The 21,664-nt window shown below is 48.1% G+C and overlaps 1 protein-coding gene across 1 annotated transcript in view; it reads left to right on the top strand.

The window, feature by feature from the left end:
- The first annotated feature begins 6,258 nt into the window (after window positions 1-6,258).
- The window catches only part of LPCAT1 (lysophosphatidylcholine acyltransferase 1), a 48,769-nt gene continuing 33,363 nt past the window's right edge, over window positions 6,259-21,664 (top strand). Inside the window, exon 1 of the mRNA XM_080933878.1 lies at window positions 6,259-6,495. Coding sequence (XP_080790004.1) covers window positions 6,361-6,495 — 135 coding nt within the window. The 5' untranslated portion in view covers window positions 6,259-6,360. The remainder of the gene's footprint in view (window positions 6,496-21,664) is intronic.

Genomic DNA, 21,664 nt, shown 5'->3' on the forward strand with positions numbered 1-21,664 from the left:
ACTTTAAGGAAGCAGAGGAGGAAGTAAAACAGATTAAAGACGAGAAAATAAGTTGGAGGTGAAAAATAAGTCAGAGGAAGATGACCCTGTTGGTAAAGTACTTGCTATGCAAACATGAGAACTTGAATTAGAGTCCCAGCACCCATGTGAAAATCTGGGCATAGTGACGTGCTTTCATAATCCCCACACTAGGAAGACAGAGACAGGCAGAAACCTGGAAATTGCTGACCACCCCCCTCCCCTAGCCTAGTTGTTAAGCTTTAGGTCCCAGTGAAAGACTTCCTCAAAAAAAGGCAAGGGATTGGGGAGATAGCTGGATGGGTAAAATGCTTGCTGTGCAAGTGTGAAGACTGGAGCATGGATTCCCAATACCAAGGTAAATGGCAGGTGAGTATAGCAGACTGTGCTTCAATATATGAACTAGAAAGCAAATAATGAAGACATCTTTATCAACCTCTTGTTTCCATGTGCACCTGCATACACACACCCCTAAAATAAACAACAAACAAAAACAAGGCTGACAGCTCCTGAGCACTGATATCTCAAGTTGACCTTAGGCCCTCTACACATGCATGTACACATATACACAGGCATTCCTACACATATGTCCCTATACAAACATGCATGCACACATAAAAGGAAATAACACAAGATCTCAGAGAAACTAGAGACTTTGCAAAAACCAACAAAGTGGGGGAACTCTCTGACCAATCAGGAACCAAAGAAAACAGGAACTATCAAGAGTAAGGAAGCATGGTGAAAGAACATTGGGACTAAGCATCTTAAGAACACAGGAACATGAGGAGATAATATAGAAACAACAGGCAGGAATGAGCAAAGTGACATCCATAGGGCTGTACAGATGTTCTTTAACAGTGAACAGTATAAGAGCATGTCAATATGAGAGTGACTCTCTCAACCTAGGTGAGATGGACAGATTCCTAAAAAGATACAGACATCAAAGCTTACTTGGGAGGAGGCAGGACAACCCTATGCCTATGGGGTTATTTGAATCTTAGGTCTAAGATATCCTAGTAGAAATTTCTACTAGCAGTTTTAGAAGAAACAAGACTCTTCAAGAAATCCAGAGGGGACAGAACACTCATAACTTTGTCTTCGAGGCTGGCATTGTTCTGATAACAACAACAACAACAAAAGGCATAGAGGGGGGGAAAAGGCTACCAACAGGCAGAGTCTTCATATATAGGGATGCAAATATCCTTGAGATTGTTTGCAACCCACATTGAAGAGAAAGGCAAGAATAAGCACTCCTCATGCCCATCGAGAGGACCAGAGTCTCTAACCAGTAAAGCCCAACAACAAGAAGAAAGCAAGATAAGAAGAGGTGAGGTTGTCTTTATCAGCAGAAAACATGATTCTGTGCCTAGGAAATTCAGAGCCAATGAATATGCTACCAGGACTCATAAGAAACTCTAATAAGACTCAGAGACATGGAGTCAAGATGTGAAACAAACATATTGTTGTGTGCTGGCAAAAACAGTTAAAAATAAAGAAATCATTTATATTAGTCCAAAACTATTGCATACAGCAGAGGTCAACCATTTTTATCCATGGCAAGCCACAAAACCTGTTGTTGAGTGAAATGATCCAAACTAGACAACTGATGTTTTGAACATTGGGTGGGTAAATGGTTCAAAGGCCCAGCACTGTTGAAAACCTATTTCTTTCAAGATTCTCATATGACAGCTATGTGCAATGGCTCAGGCCCATAGTGCCACTTACTCTGAAGGCTGAGGCTGAAGAACCACATGATTCTGTGAGTTGGGGCCAGCATGGGCAATATAGTAATATTCTGATGCTAAAAAAAAGTCAACATGGGCAACATAGTAATAATCTGATACTTAAAAGAAGCCAAAAGTCAAAGAGCAAAAAGACAGCTAAAGGACATTAGAATGCATTTGCAAGTCATTTAAGCTATAAAGAAATGGATTTAGAATGCATAAAGCCTCACAGGCTGCCTGCCTGCAATCCTAGCACATAGTAGTAAGCTACAGAAAATGAATAATTTGGTTTCTGGTCACTCTGAGTTAAACAGTCAGTTCCTGTCTTGGGAACAAACAATTTCAACAGTTTAGAGGAAGATCTTGGGACAGAGAGCTCACTATGTGATGTAAAGATATTCTCCAATTGCACATCAGGGACCACAACATGGACGCTGGTCTAGGTACTAAGTGTTGGCAATAGTCACCAGAGAGAAACCCACAGAAACAAAACACATCTCAGATAAACACAATATAAAAAAGTATGATCAAACAGCTCTACACTTCAGAATATTTAGTAAAATTTTCTCAGGACAAAGGAAAACACAAGAAGACAATTCAGATATGCACAGAGCAATGAATGAGCTTAAAAGGTAACCATTGGCACAAATACAAATGTCTCTTTAATATTTTGAAAAGATAATTATTGACTGTTAAAAGCAAAAAAATAACAATTGTGTGCAGTGGAGGTTTAGCACATATAAAATTAAAATACACAAGGGCAGTGGTGGGAAGGGCAGGAAAGAAATAAGATGGAAAGGGATGCTGCAGAGTCTCACATGTAAAGCAGCACCATACCGTGTGAAATGCCAGCAGAGGATGCATATTAGGCCCTAAAACCAATACAAAATGATAACAAAGAGGTAAAGCTGACAAGGCAATAGTAATAGATGAGGGGGAACCTGCTGAATTGGTCCAGAAGAGAAAAAGCACAAAGCATGGTCAGAGAAGATAATCAGAAAGCCAACAACAGGGCTGAAATTTAATCCTAAGTCAGCAGGCACCTCAAATGCAGAGGATCTAAACACTGCTGGTGTGGTGTGGTGTGGTGTGGTGTGGTGTGGTTTGGTTGGAGAAGCATTTTTTTAAAAATAAGGGTCTTGCTATATACATTAGGCTGGCTTTGAAAATCACAGAGTCCCTCCTGTCTCAGCTTCTTGAGTGCCAGAATTTTTGGATGAACCACCAATCCCATTTATCTAAATACTGCTTCCAGAGGGACTTGATTTTGAGGTTGGTTTAAAAGAAAAGTGTGTTAACAAGATGGGGAAGCATGGCCATACGCAGCGGATGACCATAAGGAAGGGTCAGAGACTCCATCATGATAAAGAGGTTAATTAGTGGAGAAACAATCCCTCTGGGTGTGTATGTGCCTAATGACATTGCTGCAAAACACAGAAGACAAGAGCTAAAAGCATTCAAAAGTAAAATAGAAAAGGGCCCAAACGGTCTTTGCCTCCATAATGAACAGAACAAGTAAGATGACTATAGGACGATGTGGAACCGGCACAAAACTATGTGCCGATGTAACCTACCAGCATTCACAGAACACTCCACCCCAAATGCATAATTACAGGCCACAAAGGTAGAGTGCTCACAGAGCCTATGTGTTATGACCACAAAGGAGTTATTAAAATTAATAACAGAAATGTGCCTGGCACCTTTCCAAATATTTGGACATTAATATGCAGCTAAAGAAACAACTCGTGGGTCAAAGAGACCACCAGGGAAAAGAGAAAGCAAATTAAAAACCAAAGGAAAGTGGAAAACCAGCAGGCCAACATTTGTGGGAAGCAGACAAAGCCGTGCTTATAAGAACATGGACGGTATTAAATAAGAAAGGCCTGAAACCCAAAGGCGGTGAAAGACTATCACATTAATGGGAAAGAGAGGGAAGGAATAATTTCTGCCACTACAGCTATAAAGGGGCGTACAATTTCCACTCTGTCACTCTCCTGCTACGTGAGGATGCCGAGTACCTCTCAGCAACGCCATGCTCATGAGGCATCTTGGAAGCCGAGATTGGTTCCATTAGACTTCAAGCCTGCTGACTCCTATTTCAGGCTTGGGAGTGTGAGAGAGTAATTTTCTGTGCCTTAGAGAACATCCGCTCCTGGGTGTTTTGTTACAGCAGTACAAAAAAGCCTAAAACAGAAGACTTCCCATTTGGCCCTCTGATGTTCATTGATCTGAGCAGAAATGTCTTCCTTTTGATACTCACTTTTTGGCCTCTGTGTCTCACCAAAACCTACTCTAAACAAATCATTTCCTTCCCCCAGGTTCCTCCAGACAAGCTTCATTGACCATCCATCCACTGTGGGTTTTCCCCAGGCCACATTTCCCATGGAACTTCCTTAAAGGTAGAGCAGGGCAGGTAGTGAAAACAAGTCCTCTCCTGAGAGTGGGATACTGACCCTGCCTAACCTATTCACTTTGCTTAGATTGCAGGATAGGGTGCTTCCTCCCCCTCCCCCAATCCATTCAGGGACTCACATTGTACTGTGAACCTCCTGGAGCTCTGAACAATTGACTATAAACTGGGCTGAAAAAAAAAAAAAAAAAAAAAAAAAAAAAAAAAAAAAAAAGAACAGCTGTATCCTCTCACAGTTCAGAAAAATAGAAGTCCAAGATCAAGGTAGAGACAGCTCTCCCTGATGTCTCTAAGGGGGAGCTATTCTAGCTCTCTCCAACTCTTCAGGTGGCTGAACGGCCTCTATCAGGAAAACTCTGGTCTTACATGGCACCCCCCACCCCCTTCTTCACTTGCCTCTTCATTCAAACCTCTCATTTTCTTAAGAGTTATTTATTTGCTTATTTTATGTATATGGGTGCACTGTAGATGTCGTCAGACACACCAAAAAGTTGCATTGGATCCTATTACAGATGGTTATGAACCACCATGTAGTTGCTGGGAACTGAACTCAGGACCTCTGGAAGAACAGTCAGTGCTCTTAACCACTGAGCTATCTCTCCAGCCCCAAACCTCCCATTTTTAAAGACATCATGAATACTGGATGAGTCCCAACAATCTACTAGATTCATCATGGTTATCTGCAAATGATTTTCTTCCTACATAATATGTGGACCTGAGGAAACAGTACCACAAGATATTCACAACTCTCTAAGACCCTCCCCTACCTCCTTTTGAGGCTACAGAAATCATTCTGGCCCAGGTTACCCTCAGGGTTCTTTGCTTGTAGACTTCATGTGGCACCTGACCAGCCTGTCTCCCTTGGGCTAAAGGTCTGTATGCAAGGCTAACAGGCCCTTGTGCCCTGGGGTCTTCCTGACAGGAAGCTGAAGATCTTTGGATGCTTCACTCCTGAGTCTGAGACTAGAATAAGTGGGAATTAAAAGCTAAGATCAGTGAAGTGCTCATGGCTAAGCTTCAGGATAAACATATCAGAGCATTAAGATTGCTCATAGTCCTTAAGGATCTCCACAGCCTTCTTAGCCCAGAGGAAAGGCTGTGTGCGCCGCCGCTGCTGCTGCTGCAAAGCTCATTTTACAGAGGGGACATGGGGGTCTTGAGATAACGTCAGGTGTCCAATACAAGATGAAGTTTTCAAGTGACAAAGATCTGCATGAGCATTTTCTTTCTAGCCAACTTCTCAAAACACAGACTGGGGCTCAACATGGTCACACTTCTGTCAGGAGTTATCAGAGGCTCTGGTCACTCTATGAACAGTGTTCTGTGAGAGGATGTGGTGGAGTCCCTCAGAGTTCTGGTGTCCACAGGAAGTTTTTGGACTTTGGGGAGGTTAGACAGGAAGCCAAGGGTATCTGGAATTAGGCTGAACTTGGCTCCTTACTCCTGTCTGTTGTCTGAGGCTAAACCCTCTGTCTCCCAGTACCTACTTGTTGAGGGTTCTGTGAGCCATACCAAAAAATGCACCTGGTGTTGCTACAAAAGGCATTTCGTTAGTTTTTCAAATGTACAATTTGATTGGAAAGCTACTTTGTATCTTATTTTAAAACATGATACAAAGTACAAAAGGCATTTGGTGAGTCAAATGTGTACATTTTAGCAGGAAGGCTATTTTGAGCCCTAGTTAATGGTGTGATACAAATTCGGGTCCCCTAATCTTCTCCCACGATGGCGACTGATGGGAAGGAAGCTGCCTGTGAGGACAGTGCTGTGTTAAGAAGCGGGCCTGGGTTCAGGGTCGCTTCAAGAACCTCCTTCTAGGGTAGCAGGTTTGGACGCAGTTCGGCTCGGTGTCATTGGGGTCCTCCACGGTTGCCGCGCCCACAAGCTCCGTTCCTGCGACCCAGATTTCAAGGTCTTCTTACTCATGCAAATCCGCAGGATTTCCCGGGTTCTAGGTAAGTCCAGGATTCTTAAGACGCGCAGGCGCATTCATAGCCCAGAGCGGTCGGGGCGGGGCATCCCGTTGGCCCCACCCACGTCACGCCGCCCCTCCCGCGCCTGCGCCTCCGGGCGGCCGCGCATCCTAGGCCCTCTCCCGCGCGCTCTGCTAGGTCTGCACCTCTCTGCTCCTCTACGCTTGGCTCCGCTCTGTTGAGCTCGGTCGACTGTGCTCCATCTGCTCCACTCCTTGCTTAGGCGCGGGCCGCCATGAGGCTGCGGGGTCGCGGGCCGCGGGCCGCCCCCTCCTCCAGCTCTGGGGCAGGCGACGCGCAAAGGCTAGCGCCCCCGGGGCGGAACCCCTTCGTGCACGAGCTGCGACTGAGCGCCCTGCAGAAGGCCCAGGTAGATTCTCCGCAGCGCTGCTGTACTCTATCCAGGATGCGCCCTGGATACGGTGGGGAGGGGCTGGGCGCCGCCCGGTCCTCCGAGAGCCGCACCCCTCCCCTGCAGCACTCTTGGAGCCCACGCCGGGGTCCGGCTTCCCGCCGCCTGCGTGCACGCTGACTTATACCCTCTTTGGTTTTCGTACCGGACCCTGCACTCCATCCCTTGGGCCCTGCACCTTCATCCCGGGCCTGGCGAGTGTTCCCGCCAGCAGGAGGCCTGGTGGTGGGCGGGGGTGGGAGGGTCCTTGAATTAGGCAGCTCCTTTCCAGTGTCTCCGCTCAGCTAGGAGGCCTACTGTGTGTCTCCGTGGCCTAGTGTCGGAACCTGGATTGTCATCTGGAGCAGCGGACGCGCGGGGCCCCTGGCATAACCCAGTGGGATGATTGCCACATCCTTGTTTGCAGATTGTTTCCTGTGTCTAGTACACTATTTCAGTTAGCGATGCTCCCTTGGGCTGGCTGTGCCCGGAATCAACTTTATAAAACCTAGTTCCCACGTGAGAGAGAACCTGTGTGTTGCGGTTGGGCGGTAGTGAGCGGGGGACCTGGATCTAGGCACGGTTGCCATCTGTTCTTTGTGGCTCTCACCGTGAGACCTGGCACGTGGGACCTTTCCTACTCTTGAGACCACGTCTGTGGTGCTGTGGTCACTTCTGGGACCCGTCTATAAGTAATGAGCAGAGTTCACAGTTTCAGACTTCTGTGGTTTACTGGCAAAGTAGTATTTCTAACTATTAGGGACCAGCTCTGGGAGAAGATGATGTTTTAAAATGTGTAACTTATCAGACATAATATTAAGGTAAAGTTTGTGAAGTCTGTTGAAGTTGTTGCTTTCCCAAGCACCGGCTTCTTCTCAAGGCATCTAATGAGGTTGGTTATCACCCATAGGAACGGGATGGCCTGGAGAATTGAACACGGAGAGTGTAACGGCATATTGGCCCCCAGGTCTTGTTCTCTTTCCTGCTTGTGCCTGGAGCCTGTGGAGCTTTTCCTAGAGCCTCTTCTGCTGTCGCTTGGTCCTCACTACCTAGGGCTGTGCCCAGCTGGAGGACTTAAGGTGCAGTCGTATTTGATCTTTATTACTCTCAGTTTCATTCCACAACCTCATACCCTACAACTTTATCCTGGGTCACTTGTGAAACCAATGGATCTTCCTTCTTCCTCCTCCTGGATCGGCTGCCTGTGTGGATTCCGGGCTCCTCCCAAGCCAAGTCCGTCCTGGTTCACCCTATTGCCTCCCACAGCAATCATCCTAAACAATCCCTTCCTAAGTATTCTTCTCAGTCCTTGCCTTATTAGCTTGCTTCTACCCCATCTTGGTAGGTTTCTACCCGAGTCCTAATCTCCTGGTTTACCTCACTCTATCTCCACCCCCTACTTTATGTTCCTGTCCCTTCCCTCTGTATGCACTGCCTCAGCTCAGTCTGGATGAAGCATCTTCCAGAAACCTAGCTACCCATTCCTTATGCATCCATACTTGTCGCAATCTTAATACACTTAGTCTGATTTTGGGGCCAGGTCTTTGTGCTCGAAAGCATATGCCCATAAAGCTGTGCCCAGAACCTTGGTGTGTATAACTGCTTGGGTGTCTACAGCCAGTGGCTAAAGAATGTATTTATAAATGCCCTCAGAGTTCTGTGTTGTACAAGCCATGCTTTGCAGAGCCTTTGCCTTTATAGAAAGCTCTGTTGAAAAGTTGCTAGTGGGTGGGTAGATAGCCTGTCCTTAAAGCAAAAGAATCCCGCTCCTCTTTAAGGCTGAAGCTCGGTCACTTCCAACTCCAAGTGACTCTAAACTGCCCTGGGAGGGGTTACCGTACAGCTTTGGATTAAGGGCACACAGGCCACCTCAGCCTCTAGTAGCCCATCTGTCACTTAACTACAGATTTAGCAAGCAGCTTAAGCATTTAGTGGACAGAAAATAACAGACTAAGGTCTGTACACTAGGGTCGAAGTGCTCGCTGTTTCCTGTTACAGCAAGGATACAGAGCCTCAGAAGGTCTTGGGCTGTCAGCTAAAGTTCTTTACAGTTATGTCTGAAGTCATAAAGTGCCTTTCTGTCACAGGGGTTTTGGGGTGCTTCCCATGGGTTCTGTGGTACAAGCATTTCCTGTCCCAGCTCTGATGGGTTTTCCCAGTTATGAAATTTACCTAGATCTGGGTTCACTTCCTGGACAGTAGAGCCACCTTCTGCTGGAGCCCATGCTTGTTCAGTGGCATGTTTGGAGGAGGCTGTGATCCCTAGGCACCCAGGCTCATCCCAGGTGATGGTGAGGTGAGGTAACCTCATCTAACTTCTGAGCCTGGAGTGGAATTTGCATAAATACTGGGAATCTCATATGGCCCACCTTTTTTGTAGTGTCAGAGCTGTGGCAGTGCACAGCTGGGCTGTGGCCTGGCCCCAGGAGGAATGGTGATGCCATCCTGACAGCGCACATCCTGCCACTCCTGTAGACAGCTGGTGTTTTGTGTTCAGGCTTATGGCATATGGGCACAGATTGACATATGTCCTGTTGACTCTTCCTGCCCACTGGGCACCTGGACAGACACTTCAGGAGATGTAGTGAGAGGTACTCTGTAGTTAAAAGATCCTGTTGCAACTTTACAGGGAACCCTTATCTATAGGGAGCCTGTAGTCCCTCTGTGGGCTTTCCCTTTCATGTTATTTAGTGTTTGCAGCAGGAGCTGGCTTGCTCTGCTGTTGACTCTGATCTTTACTTTTTTTGCACTGGGCTCCACACAAGGCCTAGGTAGAGTAGCACTTTCCACAGCACAGACAGGAGCTGACCCTGGAGAGCCTCCTCTCACCATGGCCCTAGTCACAGCTCCCAGAGTCCAGCAGAGCACACACCTTTGCAGGTATAGATAGCATCCTGGCCTCAAGATTGCTGCGATGTCAAGACCTCCCCTCTCTGTGGTCCCCTGCTGGATGCAGCTGGTATCACAGTTTCTTCTCCAATTGCTTGGGGGATAGTGTTCCAGAAGGAACCGCTGGCTGGTGTCTTTAACATTGTATTCTTTTTCAGCCTCGATTCCAGCCTTTTCCTATGTAAGCCTTTTTGGTTTAAATTGAATGTAACCCTTTCCATCTACAAGTGGTCAATGAGTTACCATTCATACAAGTAGCAGTGATCTATACCTAACTCTTGAAATGGGCTTAGTGGTGTACAGCTTAAGGGATTCTGTGGTTGCGGGGAAACCCAGGTCAGCCAACAACCCTCTAGGTCTGTGCCAGTTTCATGCAAACAGATAGTGTTAGTGACTTCCATATGCTAGTGCACATGGCAGCCTGAAACTCGCAGGATGGACGTGGAGCCTGAGGCTGCTTGCAGGCTGCTCCTGGATGTGGCTTTTCTGTACATATCTTCCGGTGGCAACCTTAGTCTATTGCCAACACTGCTGCAACTATATCTTTGTGCAACCAAATTATGTTTCTCTCTTTTTTTTTCTTTTTCTTTTAATGTGTATGTGTCTTCTGTGTGTGCCCCACTTCTGTTGGTGTGTGAGCATGTGGTTGCACATGCATGTGGAGGCCCAAGGGTGATGTTGGCAATCATTTTCAATAGCTCTTTTACCTCATTCAATGAGATGTGCTCTCTTCATCACACTCAGAGCTCAGTAATGTCATTCTTCTGGTCAGCTTGCTCTGGGGATCCCATCTCTGCCTTATGAAGCTAGAGTTACAGGTGAGCTGCTATACTTGCTAGGGATTTTCTTGGTGTACTGGCTGGTTTTGTGTGTCAACTTGTAATAAGTTAGAGTTATCAGAGAGTAAGGAGCTTGGTTGAGAAGATGCCTCCATGAGATTCAGCTGTAGGGCATTTTCTCAACTAGTGATCAGTGGGGGAGGGCCCAGCTCATTGTGGGTGGTGGCAACTCTGGGCTGGTAGTCCTGGGTTCTATAAGAAAGCAAGCTGAGCAAGGCATGGGAAGCAAGACAGTAAGTGACATCCCTCCATGGCCTCTGCATCAGCTCCTGCCTCCCAGTTCTGGCCAAGCTTGAGTTCCTGTCCTGACTTCCCCCGATGATGGATTATCTGAAAGTGTAAGCCACTGAACAGCTCTTTCCTCCCCAACTTGCTTTTGTTCCTGATGTTTCACTGCAGCAATAGAAACCCTAAGACACTTGGATTCAGGGGACCCCAAACTCTGTTTCTCACACTTGAGTGGAAAGCACTTAATCAGTGAGCCATCTCTCCAGCCTGTGTTTAGCATTTTTGAAGATTGGGAAATTTTGTGCCTTAACTGTTGGCCATCAAGACCTGGCTGCAGACCTTGGGCTTGGGGCTCATCTGTTGCCCTCGTCAGGCCCCGTGCCTCCGCTCCACCCCCACCCCTAGCAAAGTGCCCACAAGTCCAATTATCTACGCCCTTACAGTGTCTGAGAAGGTTCCCCAGGCTTCCTTTCCCAGACCCCTGAGGCTCCAATGTCCGAGCAAATCTTTCATCAAATCCTGCTTCTCAAAGCTGCGTTCCAGCATGCCAGACCCAGGGAGCTTCCCTCTTACATGAAGGAGGAGCTCCTCCATATCTAGTTTCATTGACCAACCCATACGGCCAGGATTTTTAGTTGCTCTGCACTCAATCCTTGTGCATTTGCTGAAGTATGGTAGAGTATCCCTACTACTCCTGAGCTGGAGTTCTGATGTCTCCATGGCTCCTCTATCCTGTAGTCTAGGTGTGAATTATTGCGGACAGGAGACCTGAGCTGGGAGAAAAGTACCCAGTTTTGGGGGGAGGGGTGGAAATGTTTGTCATGTTTTACTGTGATGGCAGCCCATGTTACATTGTATCACCATGGGATTTTTTTTTTTTAATGAGTTAAAGCTAACCCTAATCCATGTGCTACTGGGCTGTTTTCCCTGTGGTGACCCTTCAGCACACTGCCTATGTCATGGGTGGTATATTAGCTGTGACTTAACCTGGGAGATGCCATTGGGGCAGAACATTAATGTTGGAGACAGCTCTTTTCCTGAGTCAGCACATTACTGTTCAGTCATTGTCTGCTTTAGAGTCAGAAAATTGACTTCATTTTTTCCTAAGAACTTATTTGCCATCTACAGGCATTTTTAAAACACAATTTTTAACTGTCTAAGTAGACACAGAACTGGACTGACCTAAAGTCTGGGGAAGGCAAGGACTGGTATTTGACTGTGGAGAGGAGAGCTTGTGCAGAGATGCCTGTGGGCTAGGCTCTAGCTGGGTCTCTTACAGTCTTATTGCTTGCCAAGTTATCCTGTAAGGGGACAATTTCCACGGACAGATCAAACCCAGGTCCACCTGCCCAGGGAAGCCTCTCACCTACAGGAAGGAGTCCTTGGTTACTTTGTAATAATACATCCTGACAGTTTTTTTTTTTTTTTTTTTTTTTTTTTTTTCCCTTTTGACTTTCTCATCTGGCTTCAAAAGTTCCCGAAAGCTGAACCCCCTCCCAAACAGGCTTCATCCTCCTCTACATCTCCCAGTCCTTTATTCTGGCTAGCACCCTGAGACTAAGTAGCTCAATGAGGTGGGAACCTTCTCTCCAAAGGCATGGGATCAAGTCAACTTTGTCCTTCAGAGGAATAACCAGTCTCTGAGACACAGTCCCCATAAACCTCCTTCCCTGCCAGCTAAGACAGATAAGGTGTATGAGGGGCATCTGCCGGTGGTATGGGAAGGATGGTGCTGTGGTTTTCTCCATTGCTCAGGGGGTGCTAGGAGTGGGGCTTCCCACCCGAACGGATTGTATAGGTAGCCCTCCTACCAGTAGAACGTGTGAGCTTCCTTCTTTCCAAATAACCTGCCTGCCAGTGAAAGCAGCTATAATGCTCTGGGGCTTAAATCCCTTACTCAGCCCAGGCAGTGGGTTCTTGGGACAGCCACAAATTGTGGTGGATCTGTCTCCTGTATCCTGGCTCCTCAAAGAATAAGGGACCAGAGTGAATCTCTACATAACCTTCAGGTCTGTCTCTCTCACTGCATGGTAGACTTCTACTGTTGAAGCTCTCCAACAGGGGTCCCCTCCCCTGTTGTCTGATATTCATGGGTTCCAACTCCCATGACCACTGGCCTGTAGGACATGGAGCTGCTGAGTCCCTGTATATCTCAGTAGTAGAGTTAGAATGTAAAAATGGTGTGCTTGGGTTGGGGAGAGCATGGTTCATCATGAGCCCTATCTGGGTGGTATACCTAGACAGGACCTCCATGTGCTGGACACTGCAGGAATGACCCAAGGAAGGAACAGTGTATTAGTAAGTAAGCACTTCTCTGACAGCTGGTACTTGAAGTATTTGTTCTCAGAGCCAACATCCTCAGCAAGCTGGGGCAGGATCTGTGGGAGCCATCAGAAGCAAGCCCTTTAACTCCAGGCTGGTCTCCTGAGACTGGACTGTTCACCTGTAGGAAGCCTGGGCCTCCTGCAGGGAGGCAGGCCCCAGGAAGCTGTTGGCAGGGCTCCTGTCTCAGCGCCACCTGTTCTGGTAGCTTGAGTTGTTTCTACACGTGGGTATTGAGCTGAGTGTCTGGAAAGCTCCCTTTTGCAGGACTGTAATTATGGGGAGTCCTGCCTCTAGTGCTCCCTAAAGTAGGTCAACTGACATTGAGTCCCTTTGGCTCTGGAGAGGGATTTAGGGCCAGTCTCTGTTTTTGAGTCTCATTCTTGGAAGGCAGTGCACAACCCCCAAATGTATGTCTTAAGAATTTTCTGCTTGGGCAGAGCCCTTGGGTGGCAGGCCACCCTGGCAGGACCCCAGTTACAGTTTCTTTTGTTGTAGTATTTCACCTCTTAGGCTACAGGATTCTCAGAAAAGAACTGTGGGGACCAGTGGGACAGAGCCACCACTCACCACCCACCTACCTCCACAAGCACATGCATACAAACGAGCACACTCGCGCACACACATGAACATGTACACACAGTCATACACTGAGACACAAGGAGAGGACTTGTGTTGACAGTTGCATGTGCAGGAAGAAGAGAGAAAAGCCCAGAGAGACCTCTGAAGCCAGATCGAGGCCAGATGCTTACCAGGATTGTCCCAAGTCAGAGAATAAGCATTGTCCTGAGTAGCCATGTATGTTGCCCAACCTGGGCCCTCCCACCTAAGAACTCACCCTTACTACACCTTTGTGTGGGACACTCACTGCCTTCTGCCCATTTTTGGGAACCCACTAGTCACTGCAAAGGCCTTTCAGAGTGTATGCTCCTCCCCCACTGTTAGCCTCTTGCCGTGGCTTCCTGCTGTGCTCATCAATGCAGGGTCTCCATATCACAGGTGTTGAGCTGTGTCTGCTGAGTGACAGGTCCTTCTGTTATACACCTGTCTGTCCGTTCAGTCACATCACCCAGCATATTAGTACAGGTGGGGGGAGGGGTCTGCCAGCAATGGGGTTCTGCGCTGCTGTTTTGGAAAGCCTGCTGTTCAGACAGCAGGTGGATAAAAGGCCGGTTAAGTGTTGAGTCCACAGGCTCCTGGCAGGGAGAAGACAGTTCAGTCTGGCCAGAGGGAGGGGTGCCTAGGAGTCTGAATCTTCAAGCCACAGAGCTGATGGAAGCTCAACCTTTCTAAGGGCTGGGCAAGTTCTTGACCTTGAACACACAGGTCTACAGGGCTCTCAAAGTCCAGAGGCCTCCGTAATGAGGCGAAACAGTAGAGGTAGAAAGGTCTTGTCTAGCTGAGGCAGGGGTCTAGGGCATTCTAATTGACACCTATCTTATTTTACCCTCTTGCCTTGGGATGCTCCCTTAACCCAACTCCACCTTGAGGCAGGGTGACTGCTTCCAAAGTGTTCATTTTTTTATCTTAGAGTGAGAAGACCACACCTGGGTGTGCTTAGGGTGTTTCTTCTGAGCGTATCTGGAACTCAGGTTGTCTCTTGACACTGTAGTGTCCCTGATAGAGCTTGCTCTTGGGGTTTCCCAAGCTTCCCCGTTACTCTGCCTTTGTGTGTCTACTGCCTTGCTTCTTTCCCACCAAAGGCTACACTGCGTGGTTATGTAGTGTTTTCTCTGACTGCACAGATGTTAGGGCCAGGCCTGGACCCTCCCTGCTGGGCATGGGTTGTGCTGAGATAGACAGCTATGTAGCCTACCCTGCTATATGGGGGCTTGCACAGGGTGAAGGTTACTTAACACCCCACCTAGCATGTAAGGAGACACAGCCACATGGTGTCAGTACCTGTGCTATGGGAGCCTGCTGAACTGGATGAACAGTAGCTATGTGGGCACCAAGTCCCAGCACCTGCCCATAGGAGCACAGCTATGTGCAGGGAATAGCCAGGTGCACACAAAATGGCATGAGGAGACAGTCCAGGTCCTTGTTAGTTAAATTATGGGGTTCTAGAGCCATCTCTGGGGCCTGACTCAACCCTTCTTCACATGCTCATAGGGTATCTCCCAGAAGAGGTGTGTTCCCAGTCTGTGTCATAGTTTAGAAAGAGGTCAACCAGTGTGTGGCTAGCCATAGGGAAACAGGATTGTACCTCAGACAAGGGAGACCAACCCTCTTACAGCCATATGGGCAGCCTGCCTTTACTTAGCCCACAACCCTCCATAATCACACACCGGTGTCCCCAGAATATGAGGCAAACGCCAGGGTGTTCTGGCACCACCCCAAAGATGTTTCCCCCAACAGTGCTGGGAGGGTCCAGCTGGCAAAACAGTTTCTAGGGTCTTCCCACCAGACCCACAAAGGTTGGTGACAGTGAGTTCCACGGTGTACTGAAACCGGTGGTTCTGTAAGACCAATGGGCTTGTGAGGACTGGACCACAATGGTGTGTAGCAGGGCTAGCCCTCTAGGAAATCACCCCTGTAATTGCTGGTGTGGTTTCTAAGGTGATCTGTAGTTTTGAGTGCTTCCCTAAAGACAGGCTCAGATCAGTCTGCATCAAAAATGCTCTGGATAGGCTGAGAGAGACTTCACTGGATAACCCTTGGGTGGACCTGGTATAGACCTGGGGAGTTGGGACCCAGGGCTTAGAAGAAAAAAAAATAGCTCAATCTTAGAAAAGCTATATTTAATTTTAGATTTGAGTGGGAGAACTAAGAAGTACTTATAAATAGCCACAAGCACAGCCTCTGAGGAAAGTTCTGGTGGAGACATGGACGATCCTAGCTGTGCGTGAGCTTCAGAAAACTCAGGCCCACTACACTGTCAGGGGTCTAAGGCCATCAAGACCGGGAAGTGAACACGCCAGTGAGAAATGGACAAATGGACCCAGTGTAAATAACTCTGCTGAAGTGTTCTTTGGATGTCCCCGTCCCCTGTGTCTAGTCTCATCCTGGGCTCTAGGGTGTATAGGATACTTGACCAATAGGCTGCTATGGGATTGTTCTTGTGAAGAGGCTAGGGGCAGAGGAGCTTGCTTAACAGGGCTGTTTTTGAAAAGGTAAACTGCCTGCAGTGCTGAAGATTTGTCCTCTTCTACTTCCTGAGGTTTGGTTCTGAATGTGACTGTTGGAAGCTGCCTGCCTCAGAGCCATTGTTCAGAAACAGTTGCTGTGGCTCTAATTATAGTACTGGGACTACCTAAGGCAGGGGTCGCCTGTTGGCTAGTCTGCTTATTTGCTTCTGCGTGGTCTGGATCTAGTTGAAGTCACCTGGGGTTCTGGGCGGCTGTGGACTGTAGGCTTCAGCAACATGCCTTGGGTTTCCAGATGAGAAATGTGTGCATGATTTATAGCGCATTGTAGAGCTGGCGTGTACCCGCATAGGAAAGGGTAGAATAAACTGCATTTCTTTCCTCTCTGGTTTGGAGCAGTAACTCTAGTAGAAAGGCCTTACTTTCATGTTGCTCCGGACATTGGTCACCGGTTTGGGGTGTTGTCCCACAATTGGCTCCAGAGTTTATTTCCCCAGGTGTCTCAGTGCATCCCTGGAGTTTTCCACCTCTCTTCTGTAACCAATTTTGGAAGCCCATTGCTATATCCTCAGAGCCTCGAGTTGCACAGGTTGCCCACCAGCCTACCGGGATAGTTTTGTTTTTTTGTTTGTTTGTTTGGAGTACACAGGAAGTAGATATGCCTTCCCTTCTGGACTCGGTAATTCCTTTCAGGGTCAGCCTTGCTCCCAACAGGGCTCTGGCTCAGGCGCCCACTTCTGGCTGCTGTCACTTGGCACCGAATGTCTCATCCATTACTTCTAGTATGGACCATATAGATCAAGAGCATTTGCAGCCATCTTCCCGCCCCTCCTTGGCCACTGTAGTAGTCCCAAATCCAAGAGCCAGAGGCCCATCTTGGGCTGCATTCTGAATTTGTTTTGTAGGAGAAATCAAAATGAGCTGCTAAGAGAGAGACAACTGGGACTGTTTGTTCCCCCGGGTTGGTCCTGTGGGACAGGACAGCTATGCCCTAGGGAGGGGATGCCAGGAGGAGTGCAGACTCAGCCACCATGTTGGTGACTTAGTTACCCTGCTGACCACTGGTAAAGGAAGTCCAGCATGATGTCATTGAGGACATAGTGCTGTCCCTGTGTTATGAGCTAGTATGTCAGTGGTGTGTGTCCTGAGAAGAGTAGGGATTCTAAGTACTGGTGCCTGCCGTGTCCCCAAGTGGTTTTTCCTTGTGGCTTCTAGAACCCTGGCCTTGGACCCTGACCGACTTCTGCCTTGTTCTACTCTCAAGCTGCCTGTGTTTTTCATTCCCTCTAGGGTGGGAGAGGGTTTGTGTGTTGGGCTAAGACAACCCCTGGTGGTTCCAGTAGATCTTCATACTTACCCCCAGTCCCTGAGCAAATCTAGCTCCTACCCTGAATTTTTGAATGAGGAAGTAGAATGTGGACCTCCTGGTCCACCCTCTCAGTGACTGGTAGTGGGTCTCTGTCCCCCGTGTGCTATGGTGACTGCCCGAATGTGATGGTTAGATCTCTGCTGGTTTATTTTACAGTTAAGCATGGCCTGGCTTGGGCTGGGTGTACTTGGATGTTGGCTCATTGCTGTGGTCTCAGCTGAGTTTCTGGCTATGTTGTTAATACCCTGCCCAGTCTCTGTGTTCTCCAGACTGTTGCACCTGTCTGGGACTCCTCCAGTTGTCCATCTCTGTGACCCTTGAGCTGTGTTTGCCCCAAGTGCTGAAGTCATCCAGGCATCTGGTGAACCATCCCTGTTTGTTTTCATGTCCTCTCTGCTTGCTGCCTCAACCCTTCCCTTGGTGCCTTGTTGTAACTTAAAGCTCCACCCTCAGCTGTCCCACAGAGAACCTAGACTCACCTGTCCCCCAGTGGTGCCCCTAGGGTAGAATCCAGCCCTGCTGCCACCAGCAACATTAAAGTTGGCAGCCTCAAACTATCTCCCTGATCAGTGGAGGAGCGCAGCTCCCCGGTGTACAGAACTAAGCCACATTTCCTCTGAGCATACAAGGCCCGCATCACCTTCTGAATAGAACCACGTAGCAGAAAGTTCTTGTCCCGGAACCTTCCAGGCTCCTCTTCAAGGATCCTAGAAGCAGCCCTGTCAGGGAGGTGGGATGGTGGTTCCTTAATAGACCTGGCACATCCTTGGTAGGTAGAAAGAGACCCTCAAGTCTGAGGGGTGGCCAAGAGCTGTGGAACTACTGAGACTGAATGCGTAGTAGGGGCCTTGGCCAAAGACCAGGCAGAGGGGCAGAGAGAATGACCCCTCCAGAGTTCACGAACACCCTCTACCAGTGGCTCTGGGTCATTGTGGCACCAGACTAGGCCAGAGATAAAATGGAACCTTGGTTATCAACCTGATCCCCTAGACAACAAAGATGGGAGTCTTTTAGCAGCCTCCCAGAAAGAACTACTCATAGAGTGTCTGTGACCCTTGGTTGATATTTCAAAGGTGCCACAATGATGGCCAGACGTTTTAATATTACATTCTCTCTCTCTCTCTCTCTCTCTCTCTCTCTCTCTCTCTCTCTCTCTCTCTGTGTGTGTGTGTGTGTGTGTGTGATGTGTGCTACACAGCATTTGTGTGGAAGTTATGTAGAAGTCAGAAGACAACTTGGAGTAAGTTCTCTCATTTCACAATGTAAGCCCTAGGGATTGATCTCAGATTGTTAAGCTTGACCGTCTTTACCCACCAAGCCATCCTGTTGGCTTAGGGCCAGGGTTTTAAAAATTATCTGACCACTGCTGGTCTTTGTCCTTCTGGCTTTCAGGAATTGATTCTTTCAGTTTCCTTTTGCCTAGCATCCTCCTTGGGGACCTAGCCTTTCTCTATCCATCACTTTCTTGTCTGAGCCTCGATAACTGCCCCCCTACACACACACACACACACACACACACACACACACACACACACACACCACTCCAGTGTCCATTTCCTGTTGCTTATCTTCCTTGATCCTGCTCTGTGTCTACAGGAGACTGAAGAACAGTCTTCACAGGAGTGTTCTAGGTCTCAGTATTTAGCAGTGACCAGCTTCATGTGTAAGAGCCCGTTTGGAGGCATCTTCCAGGGACAGTGGAGAGAGTGAGGTGTGTCTATGGCTCTGTGGTGGATTGTAAAGGAATGGTCCCCATAGACTTGTGTGTATGAATGTGTGGCCCATAGGGAATGGCACTCTGAGGAGGTATGGCCTATTGGAGTGGGTGTGGCCTCGTTGGAGGAGTGTGTTGCTGTAAAGCCAGGCTTTGAGGTCTCGTATATGCTTAAGTTAAGCCTAGTTTAGCAGTCTCCTTTGCTGCCTGTGGATCAAGATATAGAACTCTCAGTTCCTTTGCAGCACTACGTCTGCCTGCATGCCACTATGTTTCTTGCTATGACAGTAACGGACTAAACCTCTGAAACCATAAGCCAGCCCCCATTTAATGTTTTTCTTTAATAAGAGTTGCTATGGTCATGGTATATCTTTCCAGCAATAAAACCTTAACTAAGATAGTATTCATATGTTGAGTGTGTGAGAGAATGCATATTGATATTATGTGTATTGGTATATGTGTGTACATGAGTAACTGCATATGTTCAATGTGCCCATGTTATACATATTGACATAGATGTATACCAGTGTATACATGTTTAACTATGCAGTGTGTGTGAATGTGTGAGTGTGTGGTCATTGTATGTATGCCCATAGGTCACTGAATGTGTATGTTCAGTGTATGTATAAATTGTATATATTGGTGTGTGTGTGTGTGTGTGTGCTCGAGCGTACATGCGCATATGAACAGATGTCCTTGAGTATATCATGCCCCAGCCCTTCTGTCTGTTGTCTTTATTGGTGCTTTAAAGTTCTGTCCTGGCCTGTGGGTTCCTGCCTTTGCCACTTTTTACTGTGTCCATGTTTGCTACACTGGAAGCTGCAGTTCACTCCATACTTCTGTCCTTGACCCAGGCCCAGCCTCACAGGGAGCCTGGGTTTCATGGGGTTGATATAGAGTGGATACTCTTGGACAGAATCCTCTTGTTGGGTGCAGGTCATAGCTTCCCTCCCAAGGGGGCCCTCGAAATCCAGTTCAGACCATTTCCTCTGCTGTGATGGGCTGTGTGTGTAAGCCCGTGCCTGTTCATCTAGAAAGTATCTTTCTTAATGGGTTGGTTTGTTATAATCAACCTTCAGAGGGCAATTGAAGTTAACACAGCCTCAGGCCAGTGTAATTCCATACTGAATTGTGTGGTTTAGTTATTCACTTCCAGCTCATAGGGGAGATGGCCCACAGTTTGCTTGGCTCAGCATCATTGGAGTGATGTGGCTCCTTATAATCTATGGGTAGCCACTGTCCTCAGCTGGTCTTAAGAAGGCTGGGCTGAGGGTCTCAGCATCAGTAGCCCAACACCTTTGTGTCCATGGAATTTTTATGGAGTTGCAACCTTCAGCCCAACCTTGTTGTCACCTAGAAGCATGGCTGAGTCCTTTATTCCATGTCTCTTCCCTCTTTCATCTGTCCGATAGCCTGTACCAGGCTACCCCTTCCTTCCTTCCTTCCTTCCTTCCTTCCTTCCTTCCTTCCTTCCTACTCTTGGCCAGTTCCTGTACAGGATAGCCAGTCTACACATGCTATTTAGCCTACTCTGGTGGGTAGTCATACTATGTGTGTTTTTGGTTAAATGGGCCCTGGAGAGTTTCTCATACATATACCACACATTGGCTTCCAACATGACTCTGCTTTTTGGTGTGGAAAGTAGACTCCTGTCTTCCTCCCAGCATCCCTTTGGCACCCTATGTGGCTCTTGATGTGGACAGTTCTTAATTCCATAAGTTACAGCAAGAAGAGGTGCCTTGTAGGCTTTGGTAGAGGAAGGCCCTGTCCGGCGGAGGCCATGTACACATACATGGAAGGCAGGACATCTGGAAAGTTGTCTGACATTCTGCCGCTCTTCTGTCTAGCCTGATTTTCTAAGAATGACTTTCTCGGGGCTGCCTAGAGCTTTGCTTCTCCTTCCCATACCTCACACAGTCACCAACAATTCATCTACTCTGAATATTGTCATAGCCCTCCAGGCCATTTCCCTTCATAGTGCCTCGGAAACATTGGCCCCTTCTATGGCCTGTGGTCCCCTGGTCTGTTCAAACCAGTTTGTGCCAGGGTGGGCATTGATGATGTAGAGACCAATGGCTATGCAGAGTCCTGAAGATAGTAGCTTGAGGAGATGGGGTAGCAGGTTCTAGAAGGACTGTGGCAGGCTCCTTCAGGCCCTGGGAGGGTTCCCTGCTCCCTGCGGTACAGACAAAAGCTGGAGGGCCAGCATTGAGTAAAGGTGGAGACAAGGTGCAGAGAAAGAACCTATAGGTGGTCTGACACCTGAGGCCTGTTGACCCTCCCCAGCACCCTGCTCACTCTACGCAGCCACCCACACACTGTGGTGCTGCTGAGGTGTGTGTGCTCACCTCCCCCATGCGGCACATGGGTGCAAAGGGCTTCCTCCCTAGCTCACATCTCTCCCCATGTGCTGAACAATGATGCTGCAGAGGCTCCCTTCTCAACTCTCAAGTTTGGCATTGTCAGGAAGCTCACTGAGCAAGACTAACCCTGGGAGAAGCCACAGTCTGCAAAGCTGGGCTCCTAGAAATCTTAGAAGCTAGGCAGGGATGTGTCGCTAGGAAGCCAACAGTACATGGTCAGCAGGGTATTTAGGTGTCTCACAGGCATCCTCCAAGCACCCCTAACACAAGCCCTGACAGGTGTCCTCCCAGCACCCCTAACACAAGCCCCAGCAGGTTACTTCCTAGCATTGCAAGCA

Source organism: Micromys minutus, assembly GCF_963924665.1.
Source record: "Micromys minutus genome assembly, chromosome: 20".
NCBI classification, from domain to species: domain Eukaryota; kingdom Metazoa; phylum Chordata; class Mammalia; order Rodentia; family Muridae; genus Micromys; species Micromys minutus.